A 26,446-nucleotide genomic window follows, 5' to 3' on the forward strand; every position below is an offset into this window, starting at 1 on the left:
TCTTTGAGCATTGACCCACTGTGACGTCATCGCCACATGGAACTGCGACAACAGACCGCCCATTCGGGAAGGGAGCACAGGTATAGGGGCAGCGCTATATACACCCAGGGGGTGATAAGTCTCGTCCCTTACTCCCATCCCCCTAATAAATAAAGGTGAAGGAACTAATTAACTGTGGACACACCTTGACGGTGATAACAATTAATGAAAGGTGGAGTTGATCAGTAGCAAGTGTACTCAGGTGCGCGATTGCAATATAAACTGATACAATAAGTGTACTTAGTGATAAATCCGGTATTCGACAGCCTTAGTAAGGCACCCACCTGGGTAGTCCGTGACTCAATGTGATGACCATTGACCAAATGATCGGATTATAAAGTAACATTCTAAAACATCGGATTATACAGATGAGATGTGGCTGGTATCAGCTGTCAACTATCTATGCATATATTTTAATGCTATATTTGAAGACAGTCAAGTTTTACTGTTAATTCTTGACTTGAGAAAACGAAGTAAAACATTAAGAGTATTTACTTAATATTTAGGTGAACCTATAAATATCAACAATATTTTTTTCTTTCAAAAATACATTTTTGACGTTTATATTTTGGATTTGAGATTTTATTTTTGCAGCTCGGAAAAGTACAAAAGTCAGTGAATAAATATTCAGCGCTGAACGAGAAGAGTGGTATATAGCTATAGTATTTTCTGAATGAACCAGTCAACAATTGCTACATGTATATATATATATACATATATATATATGTGGCAAACTTCAAGTGCTTTCAATGTGTAGAGAGGTGACAGCCTTGAATATATACCATGTATTCAGATGAAAAATCCGCAGAGAACCTAAAACATATACTCCGTGAATTGCTGACGATGCATAGATGTCAGAAAATTACAACTATTGAAAATATTCGTCCTGCATTAACATGAGTAAGACATTTCTGGACAGAAAAGATAGAATAATACTGTCGCGAGGGTAAGCTTCGTATAAATTCAACAATACCTAAGGCCTCATATATTCCCCAAATTATAAAAAGTAATAAAATAATTGTTGTTAACATTGATTTTAAAAAATGCTGTGGAATTTATTTTTCTCTCAAAGAAAATAAATTACGTATTAAAACTGTCACTGATTCCTAGTTTTAGACCATTCTATACCAGAGTATAAAATACTGACGTGATGACAATGGGCATTTTATGGCAGTATGTTATGTATCAGACTTAGTGTAATGAAATGTTAAGGCCACATCTTGATCTATGCTTGTGTCGATCTTTGTTCCCATACTTCATTAGGTGATCACACAGGAGAGCTGACATGAGATTACGGGACGGGAGACTTGGAATGCCAGGTTATCCTAGTGTACTGACACACCTTACATAACGATCTTATCTTACTGGACAACGCGAGAGCACAGCGGAATCTAGGCAGTGAACAGTCCTTCATTATACGATGTCAAGCGTTTGTTTTGCCATCTCCTTAGGGGTTAATCAAAACGGCTAAGCGAATATCCTGGGAATGCTGGACATTGCCTTTATGGATCATCAAAATCTTTAAGAAGACACGAACCCATATTGAGATGAATATTCTGTGTATGAACGTTAACCAGCACACTCTGAGCAGATTCTATAAACGTCTATATTAGTCCGTATGTCAAAGTTTGCGCGACTGGAACAATGGCGTCTCAGTATAAATAATATACGACATTTGTAGGAATATTTCAACTTCAGAAAGATCCTTTTCATCCCTTGCATTTTCTAATAACTAAAACATAGTCCTGAAATCTGGTTAAATTTGTGCCGAATAATTACAAAGCAGCCATTTCCCTACTTAACGGCATCTCGCAAAACTTCATTTCATTGTCGTTACCATTATCATGGTAAGACGAAAGGAAATGTTCAGCCTATCAGATCGCATAAAAGTTTTTACAGGGTATACGAAATAAAATAGCAATATACTGGCGATGGCATTACGAGCATTTATCAACAAATATCAACCAAGACGATTTATTTACCGCTTGAAATCGGTTAACTCACATAAAACGTCGCTTCCAAATGATCCTTGCGTAATAAACGTCGGTATGTGACAAAAATTACGAGAATTTGCCAAATGAAAACTTGTTTCAAATAAAACTGATTTTATGTCGCCCTGAACAATACCAAACATACAGGCATTTGCTTTTGAACAGCCGCGATGTGCGAATTGACGAGGAACTTCACAACTGAAGTAGCGATCGATGTTTGCTTTCAATTAACCAGTCTTCTTGTGTCAGGAGAGAATCGAATAAGGCTGAGCGGAAACCTAGAAATCAAGTGATGGACGAAATACCAGAATCATATAGCTTTGAGTTACACTCGTTTTGTTCGACGGGTGAGATAGGCGAAACCCCCAAGGAACAAATCAATAGATCTCGTAGTCGCGAGACTCTCGTGGGTTCGAGAAACTGCATTCACGTTTTTTTCTTGTTGGTTTCTCCATAGCCATTAGTCTTCTTTTGGGAAAATAAAACCGCATAATCTGCCCTTAGATGCCTGCTTTACCCAAAGATCAATTGGTAATTTCACACCACGAGCTCTGAATCAACAAAATGCCAGGACCATTCCGCTTTTCCCCCTAGAGGCGGGTTTACAAAAATCCCAGTTCAAACGTTTACGCCGACTGCATTACTACATCCCGACTTTCAGCGGTCATTCATATCGTTATGTTGAGAATAGGAACACTGCAACAGAGTTATATTGTCCTTGACAATATCATGGAGGGAAACTTGTACCGTGAGATGAACTTTAAGCATAAACAATACAACTTATTGAAATATATAATTATGTATGAATGATACAATCCCTTAAAATAAATATGTATAGAATTACATATTCCAGGATCCTTTTAAATTATAAAAATCATTTACTGCCTTTAAATGTCTTTTCCAAAACCGACAAGTTTTTAACTGTATAGTGATGACGATGTTTATGTTGGTTATAATTATTCCATTTATAAGTAGTTTACTCTAAAAGAAATGTGAGTGCGGATAGCAGAACTATCAGATATCCGTGTGCAATCTTCCATGCGCCTGAATGGAAAATAAGAGACTATGGGACGAAGGAAAGCACAATATCAGTACGTTTATGTGATTTTGCAATCAAGCCAAAGGCCATTTAATATTTATCACGCGTCTATAATGTTAACTGCAATTTTTATATTTTCAGTGTATGCCCAGCCATGCAAGGACAGTTCATCAATATGGTGCACATCTTGTTCTGTATTTGACATAGATCTATGTGAAAAGTGTGTAAAGAGAGTATTAATATTATATAAATCAAATTATATAAATTTCCTCCATTTATTTATTTATCTATGTTTAACGATGCTGTATATACTCAATAATTCTAAAATTAATTTTCATACCAGCTCTCAATCCTGATTCAACTGGTCGTTTTGTGATACACTGTCCAACTTCCGTTTGTCTGTGCATTCTAACAGAACAGTGTGTCGACATTTGATAAAACCATACCTCAGTTGAAGATATTCTCAGATTAAAAGTTTTTTGGTGAATATCATATTAACTACTAAAGTGTAAAAAAAAAAATTTAAATCCCGACCATATGCCGTAACGCATCGAAATTTGTTGACATTCAACGTTGCCCAGACGACAGATGATGTGTGCCTCCACCGGTTTTCCAGTCTACAATGCATCCTTACTCAGGTAGATCATCACAGTCTTACCTGTAGGATGAGACCTAGCATGTCATTACGATAAGTCAGCAGAATCAATATCTGCCAAATTGAATAATTAGCAAGTAGCGTTATTAAGTTCGGCCTTCAAATTCAGCGCGTTAGGACCGCTGCCTGATTATATCATGTGTCTTTTCTTCAATTAATGATGACTGAGGCATCATCGGGATGATGCACGGTCACCGAACGTTCCCACGTGACTACAGCATCATCACCTCGCCATCGCACGGTCTCACGTACATGTATGGCTACGCCATAGTCTCAATTTTTTTGACCACAGTATCCACATATCAAAGCCTCGACCACATCTCCCAAGAGCTTGTATAAGTCTTTCCTGAGTACTTTGTCTATCCTTATTTTTTTCTATCTTTTTGGTGATACATGTAGTTATTGATATAGGCTGTTATCGGAGTGTTTTCTCCGCCATAAGGAAGCTTTGTAACATCTGTCAAAAGCGATCTAAATAAACATGTTACCAGTGACACTCGGTCTTTTTTAAAACAAGAAAAGCAAAGATAAATTTCCCCGTGGAGGTTTCGTTACTAAGATCAAATATCCACTCAGTATTGATCATGTCATCTCAGCGATCTGCTGTAAAAAGCCTTCCGCCATGTTGCCCACGACAGCCAGTTTGTCTTGTTGAGTAGATCATATGGCTTTTGAGACTTGGGCTAGCATCGTTATGCTGCTGGCAGACAAAAGTCTACAGACATTTAAAACATTCTTATCCTGCAATGAAAGCAAGTGAAACGGCACTAAGCTCTGAGCGACAGGTTGAGTGATGTCTGCGAGCTGGGTCCTCACCGATGCAAGGTTATTATTTGTTTTCACACATTTGTTTTACACGGACGTTCGCAATATTTATATCTGAATGAAGGACCCGAAGGCGTGCATGAATAGAAAGCGCCCCCACTTAGATTTATTTTTAGAAGCACCCGCAAATACACCTTTTTGGTTCAGTAATGCGGGAGTCAAAATTAAATTGAGTTACCGAAAATGAAGCAGGATACATTTCTCTTCATGTTTCCACTCAGATTTAAATTCAGTGCTTACTTTCCCATACTGCGGCCGTCATGTAAGTGAAATATTCTTGGGTACGACGTAAAACACCAATCAAATAAACAAATATATTCTACTCCTTATCGTTCTACATGTAGATTACGTTAATACTGAAGACAACGTGAGACTGATATTACTAGTATACCACCCACCTGAGTCCATCTACTTTTAACTCGCCATGTGAGTAATGATCCGAATTATTTTCGTGAGATGGCAGAGTTGTGATTTGACCACGATAACGGTACATTCTAGGTGTAGATGACTTATCGGCTGTATTTAACCGGGTACAGGTGGGCATGTGAGCGAGCATCGGTCGAGAGTTGTGAGCGCGCTGTTTGTTTACAGAATTAGTCTCAGAGCACAGGTGTCAAAACCACGATAACACTGCTCCAGTCCAAAACCACTGCTCCGTTCTGTTTGTTTTTCCGATAAAATGGTGCGAAGTCTTCGGTCATAGAAAGGGTGTGTTGGCGGCAATTAGAAGTCGCCTATCTTACCTTTATTGCTGTTTCAACGCGCTCACACACGCCGAGGCCGGGTTTGTTTATTCAAGTATTCAGGCGTTCTTGCCAGAGAGCGACTTGCAGCTTTACGCGAAACTATCCGGCTCTCCCACTCTCTCGATGGTTTGGCTTGCGCTAAACAGTGAAACGAAGCGAGTGTGAGGCAATACAAACCTACTGCGAAAAGCGTCAATAGCTGACACTGTGACAGCTTGTTTGTATGCGTATAGTTTTCAACCCGAGCCAAACTCTCTTATAATACAGCTGTGAAAACCTCAAAGCCGCAGACCTAACGCGAAGGTATAACAAACTGTATTGACTATTACATTGTAACACATTGTAAAAAAACGGAAACAAGTGACAAACTTGTGCTGGCAGTGGCTGTACAACAAACATCTCCCTCTGTGGTCCTCAAGACCAAACTCTGTATTGTCCCGAAATCTCCATACAGTTACTGATATTTGCTTCATATTTTCGGTGTCATGTTTTCACATATTTTTTTTTAAATTATTATTTTTCTGTTTTGAAACCACAAATCCCAGAGCAGTGAATTCATCTCATTTGATCATAAAAGTTAAGGATCAAAGGTATAAATATGTGAGTGGAAATAACGAATGGTAAATTAATTATCCATCCGTTCCCATTCCTAGAATCAACTCCTGCCTCTTGTTTGACCTTCGCATCTATTAATATTGCACATAGGTAAATTAGTCTGGTCACGTGAAGGATCAATGATCAGTGTCCAGTTGGTGTGGTGTATAGGTCTACACTGACAATCATGACGGTATGCCGGCCAGCCACGCCCGGGTTGATACACTACATAAGGCAAAGTTATCATATATGTATCAAAATATAAATGGATGTGGCTGGCCATTTCGAAAAATGTTCGTGGCTTTCAAGTCCAAATATTTCAGATATCATAGCTGTAAAAATAAAATTCGAAATGGATTTTTATTTTGTTAATTCCTATCCCTAATAAATATTGAACCATGTTAGATTATTTGTGTAGGTGTACAATGAAGCCTGTTTATTAACATCAGATATCAGTGTTGTGCCATTGAAATCAATTAACATCTTAAAACTTGGTATGCTGCAAAGAAAACTATACACTTGAACAAAATTTTGTTTTTTCGAAAATCATTTTAGGTAACTTCAAAGCTTCTTTCATTGGAATAAGCGCGTCTTGTGATGAATTAAAAGATTGTAAAAAGCTTCATATGTGTTTTGGCCACAGAAAGGCATGCAATTTACGTTAGAAATACTTAAAGCTTGATTTTCTGGTTTCCATCAGGCGTACACTGACAGATACTAATTCTGTTCAGTGTTAATGGTTAAAGAAGGTGAGAAAATTGTTGGCGAGTTGGTAACAGTTTGTAGACTTGAGTTTTGATTGGGGACTGGTCAGTGTGGTGTCGGGTGATCTTGGCGAGTTGTGGACAGCGAGGTAATTGTCACCACATCTCCAAGATAAGGACTAGTTCCCACGAGTGTCCACACTGGACTTTTGACCACCTGGGATCTGCAGTCAGATCCGATATGATTCCGATTACAATTCCACGCGAATGTTACATATTTAGTGCCGACTGTTCCTGGCAGGACACCTGGCGTGGCACACTGAAGGAACAAGCGTGTAGGCATCTCTAGACAAGAGCCCCATCGCGATTGTAATAGGCTCACCTTTCTAGGTTAATGTTGTCAAAATTCGCTTGACAAAGGCACCACCTTACCTCATACGGTGATCTTATGAACTATCTCTTTTTCCGCTGACATGTCAGTTGCTGCTAAATTCAATTCGCGAATCGCTTGTTAACTTTTGTTATAGATTGTTAACTATCCGAGATTAATTTCGCGCCCCTGATTTTTCCCCTTCAGCCAATATAGATAATCATAGTTTTTAAGCATGTCACGATGAATTATGACAATAATTTTTACTACTAGTATATATCAGATTCGGGAGCAATTTCCTACAAGGATCTATACATGCTCTAAGAAATGGTATAATTGTGGACGACGCAGTGCTTTTTTTAAAGACATAAACGACACATCGGCGCTATAAAGTCGATGCCTTTAGGGGAAAATACAGATTAAGAATGATCATAACTCCTGTGCGTGTACCAGTCTGTATTCTAATGTCCTGATATACAGAAGTTCCTGCATATCTACCTTATTCCAGGGAGCAAAGTCATTTAATCAAAATAAAATTATTGTCAGTAATTCTAAAACGTATACCAAATGTAAAGGAATAATATGTGCCAGTAAATAATTAATTGTCATAAATCATACTCTTCTCTAAAAGATAAAATAAAACGGAATTTTTACACTGGTCATTTATCATTTTTCGAAAGAAATTCTTCATTTTTAGATATTATTGCATAAGTGTACCGGCCAGAAAAAAGCATGTCTTAAAGACAACGTAGTCATGTGACGAGCACGTGATTAAGCCCCTACTGACAGCCTGTGTGGGATCACAGCTGAACACCGTATGATTCAGAACAGAAAATATCGGCAAGCAGAATCGTACACGATAACCGTGACTCTAGACATGCAAAAATACACAGTTTTTAAACACAAATCCTCCAAGATGTTATTAAGTGAATGAGTAAACAGGTTTAAAATGAAAGACAACAGGTTCAAAATTAAAACAACCTATAACGCATATATCATAAATGTTTCTTCTGAAAACTAAACAACATCAAGCTTATGAATATTTATGCTTATATAGCTTATACATATATATTTCGTATTACCTATATTTTCAAACGCATTCTCCCTGATAATATTACATATTTTCTTTTAACTTAAATCGGCTATAAAATAATGATTGTGAATATATTGACAATTTTCGCACAAATTACCTAGGAGTTTTCTTCAAAATTACTGTATATTTATACCTTGTTGAGTTCATCAAATTATGCTACCTACTTATAATAAGGTTGCTCATATATTGTTTTTATAATATAATTTAATACAGAAATAATTACACATTTGTTTAAATTTGATCATATGTAAATTCTTTTTAACCATTGATTTACGAAATTCATATTGCGATAAAAAATGATTCCCAAGATTTTCTGTGTCTTTTGTTCCAAAGATATGCTTTCTTGATCATAAGGGTCAGATTGTTTTGCACATCATTGTGTATTTACTTTGATGTTTCTATACGAGTATGTTCCACGTGCCCTCGTCCACGCTAATAATACTCTTGTGCAAGATGTGGCATGCTGGAGGTGTGTGTTTTTGCACATTTAGGCAAGGTGAATAGGTCGAGTACACAGGTTTAACCCGGGAGCGTGTTAGCCACCCTATAAGCCACACCTCGTCGGATATTGCTAAAAGAAAACGGAGAGAAGAACGATCAAAGATCACTCATGCGGTCCCCGTTTTGTTTACCTAGAGGATGACTGACAGATATCGACATTGATTGACGTGCTAGTGGCTGTGACGTAGTGGGGGAGAGCTCGACGGGCCAATCAGAATGGGCAGGGTTAATGGCTTCCCGTGGCAGACTGATTAGTAAGGCAGTAATAGGACGGTCAGTGGATAAATGTGGGTACATTTCAGCCGATTTGACCGCTCCACCCAGGTACTTACCAGCTTGACAAGGTGATCATAGTTTGCGTTGCCAAATTCTTCGGACAGTGTTTGATACAGACGGCTCAAAGTGGTTTTAGGAAGAGTGTTTGAGGGGTGAACAGACCATTCTGTAAAGCGTGTCTATAACACGACGACTGATTATACAGGGTTAAACCCTATGTGTGTTATACTGCGGGTAGCGCCCGATAGCTGACTCGGAACCATGTTTCACCTACCAATGTTACATTTTACACCAAATCAGGTGGCACAGGTATGTGAGACTCTAGAGGAAAGCGGGGACATAGAGAGATTAGGACGGTTCCTCTGGTCACTACCCGTCAATCCGTCCGCCCGGGAGACACTAAACCAACATGAATCCGTCCTCAGGGCTAGGTCGCTGGTCGCCTTCCACACGGGCAACTTCAGAGACTTGTACCATATTTTAGAAACTCACAAATTCACCAAAGCATCTCATGCTAAACTCCAAGCAATGTGGTTAGAAGCTCACTACCAAGAAGCAGAAAAACTACGCGGGCGCCCCCTGGGACCCGTGGACAAATACCGCGTGAGGAAGAAGTTCCCACTGCCGAGGACAATCTGGGACGGAGAACAGAAAACTCACTGTTTTAAAGAAAGGACTAGAAATCTGCTCAGAGAGTGGTATCTGCAAGATCCTTACCCCAATCCGTCTAAAAAACGGGAGCTTGCTGACGGTACAGGACTGACGCCGACACAAGTTGGGAACTGGTTTAAAAATCGACGGCAACGTGACAGGGCTGCGGCAGCCAAAAATAGGTAGGTGTATAAAGACTTGTAAAAGTCTAGTTATTTATTTTCATTCAGTCAGTATAAATTTTGTCTCTGTGACTCTAGCTGTTTTAATGTTTTCTTTCAAATTAGCTATAAATTATTCGTATGTTATATGGACTTACACACATGAATGATGCATGTTGTATTGCATTATTTGGTGTGATAATGCCGTGTAAATACTTCGTGAAGGAACGGTTAACTCATAACCTAAAGTAGACACAATACTATTAATGTTTTATTATGGTTTGCAAATTGGTAAATGATTGCGACTAGGTTGAACCTGGGCGCTGCGGTACACACGGTAATTGTAACACAAATGCGATCCTCTGCCCTTTTAGCCTCTGGGTAGAATAAGTGTAGAACGGTAGCGGATATTTCTGCTCCCTCAAGAAAGAGCTCGATCGCTACCGTAGTTCACAATTTCCTGGCCCCTCTTCTCTGTGATCCAGCTTCCTGGGCCAGGGCACCAATTCAATTCCAGGTTTATTTTGAAGACAACAATCCTCAATCAATACTCAGTACCCAGGAGGGAGACACAGAAACTGAAATAAACATCAAAACCTTGCGTGAATAATCCATAATTCTTCAATCATGGGAATTGAAAAAATCAAGAAAAAAATAAGAATAAATCAATATAAAATATAAAACAGAATAATTTGTTTGAAGATACTGTGTAATGTGTCAACACTTGAGCAGCAAGTCACTAAGTGAAATTGTTGAATTGATGAGGATTAAGCAACATTGTACCATTGTTGTTGTATATTGTCGTATTGATCAACCTTTTTCTTAAGTTAAGAAATTGATGGATAAGTAATTTTATTTTAGTTATCCGTACCAGACTCAAATTAAAAATAGACCTGTACTTTGTCGTTGTTAAGAGGTCGTCTGCAGGGTAATGTCTGACTTTATCAAGTGTAGGTTGTGTTAGTCGAGGACTGCATGCCAGGTAAGCGGATTGTACTTCTTGTATAAACGTTACCCTTCGAACTACATGCAGAAAAAGCCAAAATTTTGAAGAGTAAAAAATCGAGTTACACATTTTTTCAGATAAACCTGTATACTTTAGGCGATGTATTCAGTCCTATCAAATTTAAAATACCAAGAGTATATTTACTGATATTTTCTTTATCATTTACTGCTGCTATAAACTACAAATCTAGTTTCAAATCACAGCTTTCATTATACATATGCAGGACAGAATTTTGGTTTGCGAATTTTGTTTCAGTATGACACATGGTGGATAAGGACCAAAATTATGTTTAATTAATTAAGGCCACAAGAAAAATATAGATTTAAAAATGTGACCCATTATGAATTCTTGTAACACTCAAAAATACGTTGAAATAAATTAAAAAAAAAAACACACTCACCTATGTAGCTTTGTTTAATAGAAATAATAAATTGTAAGTTTTGCTTAATAAATTGTTAGTTTGCTTCCTAAAACACTAACAAGGCCTTTAACTGTTCAGGTTGAAAAATAATTCTGTCTATATCTTGTACATTGAAGCCTCGTGAATTTTTTCTCCCTCAGTTAGATCAAAAAATGTTTTCCTCTTCACGACTGATACGAAATTTTAAGAAATCACAATTTCTTAAAATTTTTTTTTTATTTTTAGCCCTTAGATGGCAGTTGTACCTGGACTACAACTTTGTCTCACGAATGGAAAAGAATATCCAGCCGTTTCTGATTCTTGATTTCCCTTGTAAAGTTTGTTCTAAATAGACCACGTGATTTGAACTGTGAATTTTGGTTTTTGGAGGATTTTGCCCTTTTGTCAACAGAAAAATGTAATAAACACCGTCACTAAAATATTGTTGAAATTTCAGAGTCATTCACTATTTTCCAGTAAACACATACGAGATATACAATGCAAGGATGAACCTATATTATTTAGCAATATTTATTGACAGACTGGAAGCGTGTTCAGTTTTCTCGAAACTATTAAGTGTATAGCTTGCATACATATGCGTTGATTAGAAACCAAAAAATCAAATACCACTTGTGGTCGTTTTTGAAACTTAAAACCGATGGTTGTTGCACATAGTAGACTTTTATACATATATATATATATCTTGAACAAAGATGTAATATAGATAAAGGAGCTATGTTTGACAATCATTTTATGGACATGTATCTCAGAGATATGTGAGGTACAGAATTTTCGAATCTTACACGACTATATCACAAAAAAAGAAGAGTGAATGCATGGTTTTTGTACACTTAATGTAATACTGGATAGTAATGGATAACTCTACATTTCTCAACATACTATTTACCGGAGTCTCTAGTCTGTTGAAGCTATTGTAACGATTGCAGTTTTACAATCAATTATAACCGCCATTATACGTAATGCACGACTTGGCATGAATGCGAACGACATTAAGCCAAATGACGAAAGGAACAATTTTTTGTGCAACATTTCTGGCTAACATACACCGTGCTTAGGTTGTGTCCATTATAGCTTCATTTAATATTTATGGAACAAAAGTTACTTTATCGTTTTTCTCACGCAATTCGCCTGATGTTGTCTATTGTCGACGTTTTAAGAGAAATGTATATCGTTTATCTGTGCATAGCGTATATATATGGAGCTTTTCAAGTTAGACTGTTGGCTCTGCATCGTCAGGAGGCCTACCGAGTGGGTCTGTTAATGAACGCTCAGAGATATGCCTGTGTCACCAAAGTGAAATCCCCCAAGGGTACAGGTCGTGAATACACGAGACAAAGTTACTGTATCGAAAAAGAAGCGACTTGACAAAGTCTTGGGATAGTGTGTGTTTGGCAGAGGTGGGTGTTACTGTATAGTAGTTTGGGGGTCAGCGAGGGAGGGACATTGCCGGTGGGCAGAGTGCTGACTTGAAACCTCCACCTGGGCATAGCTTCCCCGGCCCTGAGGACAGGTTATCACCCCGAGCCACACCATGTTTGTTCTGTCTAAATTGACATTTTTCTTGCCGTTTGCGAAGTGTTAAGTTCTAATGTTATTAGAGAAAGGTTTGTTTATCCCCGTTCTCGTAAGAACACAAGACACACGCTCTTGACATGGTAGCTCTGTCAAGGGCCGGGCTATGATTCTGCCCCTTTCCTCGCCAAATATCTCCTGTTTATTCGACTAAAGCCGGGTTTTAATCTTCCCCTAAGTGTTGACGCCTCACACCTGTCTCTCACATCGACCTACAAGGGGTCGGTACGATCTCAAGTGTGCGCCTTGCCCGTGGAAACGTCGAGACGTTCCCGTGTACGACAGTGGCAGTCAGGTCTAAGCGCCTGTCAAAAGTTTAATTTACATTGGTTTGAAGTACATTAAAGTGTAGCACTTCACCTAGCAGATACACGGGCTCTCGAGAAATTATTTGCACTGGAACTGTTCAACAATAGACAGAGCCTCTGGTAAAATAATTATTTTTCTTCTCCATGGTTATTCAGTAGGTCTTTTTGACCGTTAATAATGGAACAAGAATTCCTTGCAGTCACTAAATTTTAATTATTTTTATTCAGTGTACTGCATTTTGTTATACTAGATTTTGAGCTAAGACTGTTCTTAAGCTTTAAAGTTATCATTTATAAATGAAACCATCTTACAAGAAACATTTTTTTTTCAAAGGAAAGGAATATAAATGTTTACAAAAATTATGTACCTAAGAAAACTTGATCAGTATCAGTGAAAAAATAGTCAGGCAACTTAGATATTATCAAATTTACGTTTGGAGAGAACTACACATTAAAATTCGTCCGGACATTTTTTATTTCCGTTCTCCCTCAAATTTGACGGGAGAACTGCAAGACACCGAAAACAAACAGCGACCCCTATCGGGATGAAGTTATTGTAGCTCAAAACGAACCATTGTTCCCATTGTAAGGACACATCTGATTGGATAAGAGGTCGGTTTTCGTGACCAGAGAGGACAGATGTAATGAGTCACGAGGAAACAAAACTGGCCGTCACTCACACGGCCCTTGTGTTAGTTTCTCTGCCGGATAACTGTCAGTTTTCTGTTCAAATCGAGCTCATGTCTTGCCAACCTCGTGGTCCGAAAAGCCGGTTGTAATCCTCTGAAGCCTTGTGCTCCCGCTACCGCGCCAATGCTCTTTGACGTCTGTCCTGTTACCAGTTCCCTCCCTCAGCTCACTGGTTATCTTCTAGCTACAGTTCAATTGTCCAGATAAAATAGCTTTGCCAGCCATTAAGGGTTTTCATCCAAGTTTTTTTTTCTCAGCAAACAACTGGTGCAGTTTGTTCCGTGTTAATTTGCAATATTCGATTCGTGCCAAAATGAGTTATGTTGTGATTTTTTTCACCCCTTTTCGTGCTCAAACGTCCTGTAGTCGTAGAGTTTAAGCCTGCTTGGTGCCAGCTATCAAGAATTCCAATTTTCTCGGAATTTATCGAATCGGAATTCTCCAAATTAGAAAAAAAATGTTTTGAATAAACAAGCACGGTAGCATTTAACAAAAAAAAACCAAAAACATTTTATCCCCATTCCACTGAATAATAAGCACAAATGTGAGGAGAAAGTGCACCAGATTCGTTAACCGGTACAAAAAGATTAATTTTCTTTAATTTCATCCTCTTTTTACTGTATCCATTGAGGGTTTTTTTGTTTGCCGAAGTAGGAGCCTGTGGTAGGCACATGCATTAGACATGCATTAATATACAATGTATGTATGTCTGTATTTAGATCTTCTAAATTTATTTTTTCATGACATGAAATATTTTGGCACTAATAATTCAGTTTGTCGTTTCTTGTTTAGCCATTTGATACTACTGTGCATTTATTCCGCCTTTTATAACATCTTTTTGCCAGCACTTACCAGTGATTAGAGACTGTAAAGAGGTAACTAATTCAATCAAGAGGCTATTAACTGTCGAGTAGAAAATCGCTCAGGGCTGGAAGTGGTTCAGGTGTAGTTGAACTCTAATTACCCTAACAGACCCATCTCCCTAATTGTTATCTAATCACCAGAAATTAAAGGGTAAATGAAAATTTGCACCTACGCGAGCGGCAAGTGTTTTATGAGATAGTAGATTGTCCTTCTCTTGGTGCATGGCTGGAGGCGACTTCCGCTGTTTCCAACGCCGATTCTTTTTTAATCATAAGGTGTGGAATCCCGAAAAGATTAGCTGATGTCATTTTATCATGTAAATATGATTGTCTTTATGTCTCTGTCGTTTAGTTTAAGCGTGCGACTTTCGTCTATTATTGTTATTATTAAATAATTTAAAACAGAAAACATGAATCACATTGCCTATCGTGTGCATTCATTCCACTTGATGGCCCGACTACTTCAAAGCGGCAACCTTAGTGTGTTAACATTAAATTCAGACAAACTAAGCATTGTATAATGCTGAATATGTGTTGAGTAAGCTATGCAATAGTAGAATCAAGCTAACACACTATACACACGTTTATATACCTGTCAGTGTATATGCAAAAGAGAAACATTTGAAGAAATCGTAGGTTTATGAAAAGGTGGATCTCTCGTTTGGTTGGGTAAAATTAACCATTATAGCTAAAAATAGATATTCGTTCTGTCATGCGTTGACCACGCCTCTCTCATTAGCATACTGAGATAATTAACCCAGTTTTCTCGCCCCCAGCGTGACGAGTGTAATTGTACTCATTTTTTTCTGCATTTTGTCCATGATTGTCTTAAATCTGTCACGTGATCTGGACTGTTTATGCATGGAGAGCACGCAGTACTTGCATATCTACTTGCAGATAGGTACTAATATACAACAATACGTATAAAAATACACAGAACATTTTTTGTGATATTTTGACAATGTGGATGCATGTTCAGAAGGCATTTTCCACCGTTTATTTTTTAGTCAATTTCCTCTTCTGGCATTTTACTCATCTGTAGGCCTGCGTTTGAAAATTCTTTGGGATCGCCCATTTGCTTATGAAGGTGATTTTCACTGGGCCTTTTCAAGGTTATGCTTTGCTCTAAGCTGTCTCAGTTACATGCATTTTGAGTTCAGTAGTTCTTATAACGACATTAATTCAGTGATATGTTTGTAACGAGCTCAAGTGCACGACATGTAATGAATATAAAAAATGTTTGGCACGATTGCTTGTAAGTGCGTTAAATAGAGTGTTAAGGTGCCCACATTAAGGCTTATATATAAAGCTGTCGCCATCGTATAAGTGAAATATTTCTGAGTACGGCGTAAACACCCGTCAAAAAAATAAATACGTTTAAATCTTAGGGGTCCTATTGTATACACATATATTATATGTTTAACGCATCCTGAAAAATAGAGAAAATAAGCTATAATTATGAAAGTAAAATTTCCACAATCTTTCAGATGTTTGTTTCACAAGTGTTTTAAGCAAACCACTTGTCGTAGTTCATAAATACTATAATAAAACGTTTAACACACCGGATAAACACCAAATTTTTAAACATTTATTTAGAATTAGTAAATGTCAACTCAAAATGTAATCGTTTTACCTCAAAAATATATGCAAATATGAATCCATGTAGTCGGTATATTTTTTTTCGAAAGTATTTACTTCTGCAAAAAATGCAGTATATAATGCAGATTAGAGAAACATGAGAACTTTCAAACTGCGGTTACTTATCTTAGCACCACTTAAAATTTGGGCGGAAGCATTTTATGATCAATCATTTGAACTTTTTTGTGGTACTATACCGTTAACTCTGCAGAGCAAAGCTGTTGAAATTTAAAGCCGCAATATTAAAATATATTTTAAAATATGCTATATATTAGACAACGTGCACAACTGTCTTCGGTCAATATTCAGGTCATACCGAATTTTTAAATTTGGTAGTAGGTACTTACTTGACACGTGAAGGCCTGTTTAACCATATGCTGTGTCGCTGTGAGGAGTTGATCTTTTGAGGTGCCTTCTAATAGCGTGACAGTGAGTCATAGCCAACTTTCACAAAACTTCCTAAAGCCAATTTTTCATAACTTTTCTAGTAAATTGCGTCGCCTTATAGCAAGACCCCAGCATTATAAATAAACCCCACAGTTAAACTTTTCTTTATTAAAATCAGAAAAACAGATTGTTTATGTTTTCATTTTTTTCTCTTACAGATTGCACAATCGTCATCATCACTCAGAAGACAGGCTGGGTCGACTCGAATCCTCCAGCTCGTCTTCCTCCACACCGGAAGCTTCTACTTCCGGGGACGTCAAGGACCCCCTAGACTCTCCCCGCAGCGCCGACTCGCCTATTTCAGACTCGTACCTTGACGATGACGACGATGACTTGGAACTTGACGCGGTATTGAATTCCCCCGGTACATCGTCGTCTTCACCCTCACCCCCGCCCATGTTGGGCCGCACCCAGCTAACCCAACCCAGGCATACATGATGGTGTACAAGTCGCCAGAGTTCCATGGACACTTTACTTATCGTGCAGATGTGACTGACTGGTAGACCAACAATTCTTAGTGCTTTACAAATAATAACAAGTGACGGTGGCTAGTCTGCACAACTGCGCATGCACAACCGAAAGTTTGAACGTTGGCATTATTGCCTCCATTTATATGAAGATAAGAATTCTGGGTAAACTCATCGGGCGAGACTTTCGAGTAAGATATGACTCGATATATAGATATACATCCTAATGAGTTGTAAACTACTCAAGCATTGATCTACAGGGTGAAAATGACATTTCTTTTAGAAGAGATCTCCCAAAGATCACATTCGAAGGAGAGTTTAGCCCTACGTCCAGTTTGAAAGCCCTCTATGCTGAAAGGATGGAAAGAAATTAACGTTTATTTGGTTCAAATAACCTAAGTGAAAAAATGCGTAAACTGTGAAATGTTAATATTAAAAGTTATAATATACATATATTTGAGAGTTTTACATGAAGGGAGTTTTATTGGAAGAGATTAGGAGATATTTTAGTGGCAGACAGAATAGTGTTCATATCTACTGTGACCTATCTATGACGTATGTTCTATTCACGCTGATAATCCCGCATGGAGTGATTCAGTAAATCAATAGATGCTTGCTATGACTGTGAATGAATTATATGTGAAGTTGTTATACATAAATTGCATTGTTTAAGTATAACGAAGCAGCAAATGTTATTGTACGTGTAAAGTTGGATATTTCCACATAATTTGAAACAAGACAATAAAAGTAACGTGTACATTAATGTTTGATTGCTATACAGATTTTTTTCTCATTTAATGCATGACTCCCAAGTATATTGGGTTCAGCCATATTGCAGTCATACAAGTCGCTGGATGTTATTTTACCAAGGTGCTACTTAACTTATGTGCAGGTAATAGGACTTGATTTCTTAGGGTATCAAACAACACTCAAGCAGTTAGTCTGTTAATTTTAACAGAAAGCCCGTTGTCGGAGTGATGCTAGAATGTAGTTTGTTATTTTAACATAATACTGTGTCGTATTCAACACAGTGTATTCCGTTAATCAAATAGAATCTCATTTTTAATCAATAGAATATGTATTAACAGAATAATCTGTTGCAATAGCAGAATGCATTCTAGCATCACTCAGTCAATAGACTTCATGTTAAAGTTAACAGATTAATTTTCTGAGTGAAGACCGTTTTGTTATATTGAATGGTATATTATCAACTCTTGAAATTCGTAATTTATTGAAAAAACATGTGGAGAACTAGTAATTTGGAATACCATCGAATCACGGTTGTGTATAAAAGTCTTATCTTACCTTCAAGGCTGAAGAAGATGCTAAACATATCCTTGTTTGTATGTTCAACTTTCTGACTGGTTGACGAATGATAGGGATATGCATGTATACGTACCCTCCACATATCAACAGAGGACCACAACGAAATCTTTTATTTATACTTAGAGAAATAAGAGGTTGAAGATAACGCAAAAAACTTTAATAAGTATTCGTTTGTTTGTGTATTGTTGCTTAACGCCTCATCCAATAAGCATTCACTTATACAACGGCGGCCTGCAGGGTTTATGTTTGTAGGAATCAGTAAACCGGCGTTTGTTGACTTGCAAAACGAACCAAGGAGATGTGGACCGGAATCTTCGACATCATTGGTCAGCCACCCCCACGCCACCATCCTGGTCTGTGTCGAGGGTCGGTGACTACACGGGTGTGGCGACACCGCCTGGTCTGTATGTTAAGTTTGGTATGTCGTTCCAGCCAGGCAACCAGGCAACTGGACTGGTATGCTACAAGTGTACGATGTCGTCACAAATTCAAAGAGTGATTTAGAAAGCAACGACAAACAATGGGCCATATGTCAGTATGACACCTCCGGAGTTAATATTTCTCTGCTCATACCTTTTTGACCAAATATTCATATATCTTGAAGTAAGAAAAACACAAATCGTGAAGTCTTCGTCAAATGGCAGGCATAGTTTCTGCCTTATCCTGCTTGGAACAGTATAGTTTTCTTGGTCTTTAATTTAGATCGAAAGAAGTATACACCGCAATTTAGATGAGCATTACTCCATGCAGTATTTCAAAACTTCGACTGAGCTTGAATTAGTTGGGGATTTTTTGAGTAACATATCACGAATACTGATATTCAGTTTTCTGAATTTTTTTAATAAACAATTTTTAAGTAATGCATTAAAATTTATATCTCACCATTTGTTATAGCGGAATTTGGCTTTCAGAAGAAAATGCGGATTGTTTTTTGACAAAACAACGGCCAGGCACTATACTGAAATCTGTCAGTTAAGTGATTAAGCTGTACGTAATTGTCTCTTATTCTGACAGATGATCTCCCTGTATAACCTACTCAGAGGTCCTGCGGCTCTGTTGCTCAACGTAATTGGTCGACAGAGTTTGAATTTACAAAACTCCACCTAATTGGAGGAGACTGTCGCTGTGGATTATCGTTGTCATGGGTGCGGCTGTCAACACAGCTGCATCGAATTTCATATTTACATATCTAGAGAATTTCAACACGTTTTTCTTTCTGCAACTTTGACAAATTGTAGACATTTGTTACACCCCAATTTAACGATAAAATTCCTAATTTTATAAACTTGATATAATAGCGGAGAGTAGATTTTATATACGTTGTCAGGTCTGCCTGCTGGGATTTAAATTATATTTAGAAAGTTTGAAAACAAGCTGAAGTATTTTGTCCCTCTGGCATGTATATCTCCGAGATGTTTAGATGAGATCACTTTTTAGGGGTGCTTTCATTGAATGTGTGGAATTTGGTCGTCGTGATGACGCGCACGTAACGTTGTACCATCTCTGTGATAAACGGGCTCTGCGTGGTTTGTTAGATCTAACAGTTAATAGGAATGCAGCTATGCTTAGATTAACGGTAAAACAAAGTTTCAAAAGAATATATTCCTGCCAAACGAATGTCTCCGCGAACACAGACTGCATTCATGCGACTGTGGCTTGATTGTGTCATTCACAATGTCATTGAGCAGATATATTCTCCCCGTCGTACCGGATTACATGTCCCAGGTGTATATTCGCTTATATTATTTTGCACGCCCAGTATTGATTAGCCCTAGCTCACCAGTTGTATCATGTAGGTTTCAAAGCCAGATAATTCATCTTCTCAGTAATAATTAACAAACTTTGCAACTTTGCGTAATTCGATCTCACATAGATAAACGGTGTAATCTGTGACCGGTGAATTGAAACAGTGACTGGGTTGCACGGATGATGATATCAATATAGGAAGTACATTGTGATGGGGGTACGCTGAAGCATTCTCTCGTATTCCAGTCATGTAAACAAACTGAAGCGCTGTCGTCAGCTTATCACTATTGTCTTCACCTACCCAACAGGCCAGGGCTATTAATAAGTAACTTATACGGGCTCTTTGAGCGGGGGCCATTACGTCACGCAGGTGGCTAATTAATTATTCCATCTCTTGCTGGTTAGTGATCCAGGACAAAGTAGTCGACATCAACCAATGTGACCAATTCTCGCCAGACACGCCTTCTTTTGCCGTTGTCCTGATCTTACACAGCGCATCAATTTGCACAATGGAACTTTCATTATCTTGTTTCAATCAGTCGAACAAGCCGCTTGTCCATCGAGAGCTCAGAGGTCGTCATTCGTGCTCGGCCACGGCACCATGGTCAAATTAACCCAACAAAGACCTTATAATCATTAGCCGCGTTTCTCTTTGGTACATCCGGGGCTTTTCTATGAATGAACCAAATGATCAAATAGACGGGGACGATATCGGTTCCAGGGTTGGGCGATCATCGCCTCGGGGCCACCAAACTGCCCGGCTCGGCCGAGGGGCGGGCTAGGAGGCAGCTTCCCCCTTAGCATTCATCACCCTTTGACCACTAACCGAGACAACAGCCTCATACAAAGAGGTCCTGAACAGAAAAAGAGACTTTTTAATAAACAGTGTACAAAACTTGTTAACGCCTTCTATATGGTGAGAAGCCTGGTTCCCCGCAGAGTTCCGTTGTTGTCGCTTCAATCGCTCAGCACTGCATTGCCACCGTCTTTGTTACTACGCTTCCCCCCCTCGATATTGCAACTGTTGCAAGATGGGAAAATATCACCGTCAGCAGCTTGCAGGTTTAACATGAGGCACAAAGCTCTCTGTCCATGTCTATTTCAATTGTGACAGTACGAGATAAATTCGTGAGACATGGCAAGAATGCTCCACAGGCTATTAGCCTGTATTACAGAGCAAGTGTTTATAATCATGTATAGCCAGCTGCATGGGCGCTTATGAACTTACATGTGTGTTTCGAGGTTGTAAATGTCCACTTTTCTGAAACATATGATTTTCAGTTCGTAAGTTAAGAAATATAGAATAAAAACTAAAGTATCAGGATCCGATTCCACAAATCGGACTTAAGTTAAATTTAAAATCTCTTCACAATGCTCAGTTTTTGGTTCTCGAAGTTGAAATTCAGACACACTTGTCTAAGATAACATTAATAAGGTGGACACAATTTTAATTTCTACAGGCAAAAAATAATCTTTAAGAGCGCATTTCAAATTTTGACTTCAGTCAGAAATGTTCTTGTGGAATCGGCTGCAGATCACGTGCACGTGATTTTTCCAATCAGACTTTAATCAATACCAGGTTTACCATCTTGCCCCAGGAAGAGGTTACTGTTGAGCTCTTGGACAAGGTTTTCGATTGGTTAACAGCCTTGAAGAAAAAGTTTATCAAATTTTATTCAGTTGATTATCCACGTTCGTTTTTATTTCTTTAGGTTTTACTTTTTTCTGCATGCGTTCACGGTGGTTTGAATCTGAACCTGGAGCATGGCCATGTTGCTGACCCAGAGAATTGACAAAGATCTTGTCAACGGACATCGGTCTGATTTGCTCACGTTACACAGGCTTAAGCAGGCAGAATAATGGAGGTGTAGTGCTAAATGTCAATTTCCTAACGTATGATTGAAGTATGGAGAGACGGCATTCAGAGAAATCGGCCCGATTGCCTGTTATTGTTGTCCGATCAATGTGCCATCGTTCTTGCCTTGCATTAGCGAATAATCCTTTAAATCGACCTCCATTGCTCCCTATACCGTAAGCTTTCCTCTGAGTGTTTCCTTAGCCCCCTGTAGTCCGGTCGACACAGACTATTAAGTGAGTGCAATGTTCTAGCAAAAGCACTGACTGCCTTCTTGGAAACGGTGTCCGTTACGGCTGTGTGGACTATCATCGATTCTGTGAACAGCGAAACCCTCTTATAATTACTGTAGGTCGATCGAGGAGCTTTAACACCACTTTCGCTCTATCAGTTTCCCATCACAAGGTTCAGTTACTCTCAGTCATTCCGGGATAACGGACGAAGTCTAAGCAGATACCATGATCCGACCTTATGAGCAGTCGTTAAGTATTCTTAGCCCTAAACGATACATCCGCTTTCTAATGTGGGTCGGTCTATAACAACAATAACAGAGATAGCTTTATATTTGTCAGACCTTAACAGTTTGGGCACTTTATAACATACTGACAGATATTTTCCTTTTTTTGGTGTTCATATATTCATACGCATTGATATTGACTAATTGCATTTTATCCTTGTAATATATGATATGGTCATACGATATTCTTCATAAACTTCATATTCTTCATATACATTTACAATCAGTAAATAATTTGTTCACACGTATTGTTTAGACACTTTTCATGATGGAACATGACACATTGATTACACATCTATTCCATACCATATGTAACAACAAGCGTCCATGTTATATGTTACTATTATAATCAACGAATACCAGTGTAATAGTCAATCATTAATCAATATATTGATGGGTTGACCCTAAATGTTAAAATTTTGTTTCCAGGGAAATTCAGTTATAAGGGGTGATTCATACTGAAATAACGATTGAACGCATTGGTGTAACTAAAAAAGAGAAAAGCGTAGAGTAATCGATGCCTTTAACGCCACTGCATTTCTGTGTGTCTGGAAGTATCCCAAAGCGCAATAGAATGTTGAAAGCCAGCACACTATAATCCATATAATATTTCTGCTTCTATGTTTTTTTTTTTTTTAGTTTTGCTCTTTATTCTCGATTTCGGTTTTAGGTACATTGTTATTGATCAGAGAGTTTTTGGCTAAACAGAGTTAAATAATACCCGCCGTGTACATCTAAGTCCTGCCATTACAATGGCCACGCGTCATCGCGTCATCAATTATTGGGTACATCCTATGGGAATCTTGAGATAAAACTCGCCATAGACATTGTGAAGTCTGCGTGAAGCTTAAACTCGCAGTGAAAGCGATCTGAGTTTTAGTTGACAATTGCAGCATGAAATTCGCATTGATTGCAGACATGACGAGCCATGTTGAAGCGGTACTCTTTTCTTTGTCCGAACATTTCCACGTGTTGTAAATGTCTCGTTTGTATTAATAATTAGACGATATCGCGAGCTACCGTGGAATTGGTCTCAATAATTAATTACTCGGTCATAGATAAGGCCGTTTGATAAAATTACTTGTCCAGGTATAGTCGAGATGATCTGTGCTGCAGGTCAGGGTAATGCGAAAAGAGCCAGTGTCAGGGTAGTCCTGGTGGGCGCATTGTGATGCACTCAGCTCTTCTCCCCACGGGATCATCGCGCACAGTTACTCAGCATCGTCTATTTACTCGCGGAACTTTCTCCCCAGCAAACAGGCTATATCTGCCACATTAACTCCTCGTGCACTTACCCTTTCAACAGCCAAGCACAATTCGCTCGAATGAGTTTTGTTCGTTGCCACCAAAATAATGCATGCAATACTAATGCTGCGTTTTCAAACGTACAACGCAGTTTAACGTGCGGAACATGCAGGCAGTGCTTTCCAAATCTGGGCAGAGTCAACCGGTTAGCCATACAAGAGGAAACCCTTGCACAGGTGTCCCGAATCTGGATCCCTGCTGGGGTAACTTTCCCCACACAGTTACCATCTGGGTTCCACCTCTGAACATGAATTCTTTTGGTGAAATACATGCCTGTTATCGCGTTGCTTGGAATAGTAAACAGAAATGAGTCAGCCCGCCTTTAATATATATTCCCATATATCTACCAATTCCTGATAAACTGTCAAACAGACAACGTTAAGTTTCTAAACAAAATGTCGTCAAAACTCAATTGGTATCATGTTTTCGAATGATTGCAATCATGTAAGAAGAGGGGAATAAAAATCTGTGAATGCTTAATGCTATTGAGAGCATCTTCAGTCAGGTACGCTGTCAGTTTGTGTTGTGTGATCAAATATGCTCTTATAAGTGTTTAATACGGATTTGAAGATATCGGTATGTGGTCCTAAAAAAAGCTAAACAACTTAAACAACTAAACAACATTTGCAATCACGAGTATAAGACTTACAAATAGTTGTGAAACTTTAGATCATTACAGTTTATGTTTGAAATGGTAGTTTATGGTATCGATCATACATGTACAGAGACCATCATGCAACACAGCCTACCACTAATGTGTCTTTACATAGTGGTTAAGCAAGTGGCTGCTCGGCTGTTAATGGAGTGCAGCTATCGGTGATTTGGTGTTCTCTTTAGGCAGGCTGGATTGTTATCAATCCGGGGCTGTTGTCAAATGACCCACACCGATCTAGTTTTACGCCTCACTACCTTCCTAAATGCTATCCCTTGTGTGTTAACACAAGGAAGCTTGCCAAGGCTGGCCAGGGAGCTACTGAACAACTTAGCAACTTTCTCTTCTGCCCCAAACGCCCCTCCCCCACAAGCATTCAGACGAACGCTAATTCCCTTTATTCTCTTCATGGATGCCCAATAAGAGTTACGCCGTAGAGTCCCTTTGGGCAAAGTAACCGGACACAGCAACACATGCACTTCCTTCGTAGCTCCTGTGTCTGAACCGTGAAAAATTTACATTTCACGACGATTTAAGGAATGATAGTAAACAATAACGAAAGAAGAATCAGCGTAAGAGCAAGTCTTGTTCAGGAGCAAATTGCGAAGATTTTGCTCATGAGATATTTCATTTTGAACAAGAGTTATCGCCCCCTGAAATATTGCTTTTCTCAAAAATACATTGATCCGAAAGTCTGCAGAAATACAGTTATTCAAGGTTCAGATAAGATACTAAATGTTCGTTAATGTGCTAAAAATTGGCTGTATATATTGATATCTTTGGTTGATCTTCTATTAAGGAAAACACAGCGGATATTACTTTTGCTATTTTCAATATACGTGATTATCAAAACCTCGTTAATTTTAAGCCGGGATTTGGGAAGTTTAAAAGCTTTGTTTCCCCTGGTAATTATATTTCTTGGACGATCAGACGGGACCATACGCAGACTGTGTTGGGGGCAGTGGATGTCAATTTGCCCCGGGGGTAATTTGCGTCATCTGGCCGTCTCCACTACCAAAAGCCCACAACTAGCCACCCGTAAGCTGAAATTAACGGGGAAAATATTAAGTCCCTTTTCCCGGAAGACAAATGAGAATGAAATCTTGTGGAATCATGCATTCTGCAGCTAAGTTATTACGAAAGGGGGCTGCATGTAGTGTAAATTGAGCGACTCTAACATCTGTCGAGAGCGAGTCAATATTTACCATTAGGCGTTGGAGTTACTTATCCATTGTCACGGCGGATTGAATGGAGACCCTATCTCAGTAATATATACGCATCTGTGTACGCTAGATTTACTTGTACAAGCTGATCGCTGAATGTTTAATAAAATAAACATGAGCATATTTGAAGACCTCGGAATAACGCACTCAAAGTGTCAAATCGTTGAGAGGCTAAGAGGTGCCTTCGCTGCGGGACAAGCCAGGCCTGGCCGGCAGGCCGGCCAACAAAAGCTGGCCCATGGAGGGCCAGCGGAGCGAAACGGAGCCGTCAACAATTCCGAGTTGATATCTTGACGTGGACTAAATAACCGGAGCTCTCAGTCTCTTTTGAAAGGCGGTGCGGCGCTAGGCTCATGTTCAACGCCAACAGTCTTTTGTACCCATAGAATCGAAAAAGGTTTCAACAGAAGACCAGCCTATCTGTTGAGGGAATGAATAGATAACCGGGAGAAAAGTGGACGAGTCAATCAGTGCTGGCTCCGCCCCTGTAATCAGTTCCCAATTTTAACATTTACTCCCAAGGGCTTTTAACTCGTCAGCGCATGCTTACCGCCACGGCTTAGGCTGGTTATCGTGCTAACGTATAACGCCGAGGCCGACAAACCATAACTTTATTACTCTCTATTATATATTGATACGTGCAGCCTCCCCCACCGAGCGATCCGCAAATGGTACTGTAAGGGGCAACATTCGTGCCATCTGTACATCCCACTATTGCCAATTTTCTGATGATGGGGCCATTATTGCGGCGTCCTAGGGATGGGC

General features: G+C 38.9%; 1 protein-coding gene across 1 annotated transcript; it reads left to right on the top strand.

Annotated features, from left to right (window-relative positions):
- The first annotated feature begins 8,988 nt into the window (after positions 1 to 8,988).
- LOC135467978 (homeobox protein SIX6-like) lies at positions 8,989 to 17,028 on the top strand. Its single transcript, XM_064745949.1, has 2 exons — positions 8,989 to 9,666; positions 16,749 to 17,028. The coding sequence occupies exons 1-2, from the start codon at positions 9,095 to 9,097 to the stop codon at positions 17,026 to 17,028; spliced, it is 852 nt and encodes a 283-aa protein (XP_064602019.1). The 5' UTR covers positions 8,989 to 9,094.
- The last annotated feature ends 9,418 nt before the right edge of the window (positions 17,029 to 26,446 follow it).

The sequence above is a fragment of the Liolophura sinensis genome, chromosome 6, assembly GCF_032854445.1.
Source record: "Liolophura sinensis isolate JHLJ2023 chromosome 6, CUHK_Ljap_v2, whole genome shotgun sequence".
Classification (NCBI taxonomy): Eukaryota; Metazoa; Mollusca; class Polyplacophora; order Chitonida; family Chitonidae; genus Liolophura; species Liolophura sinensis.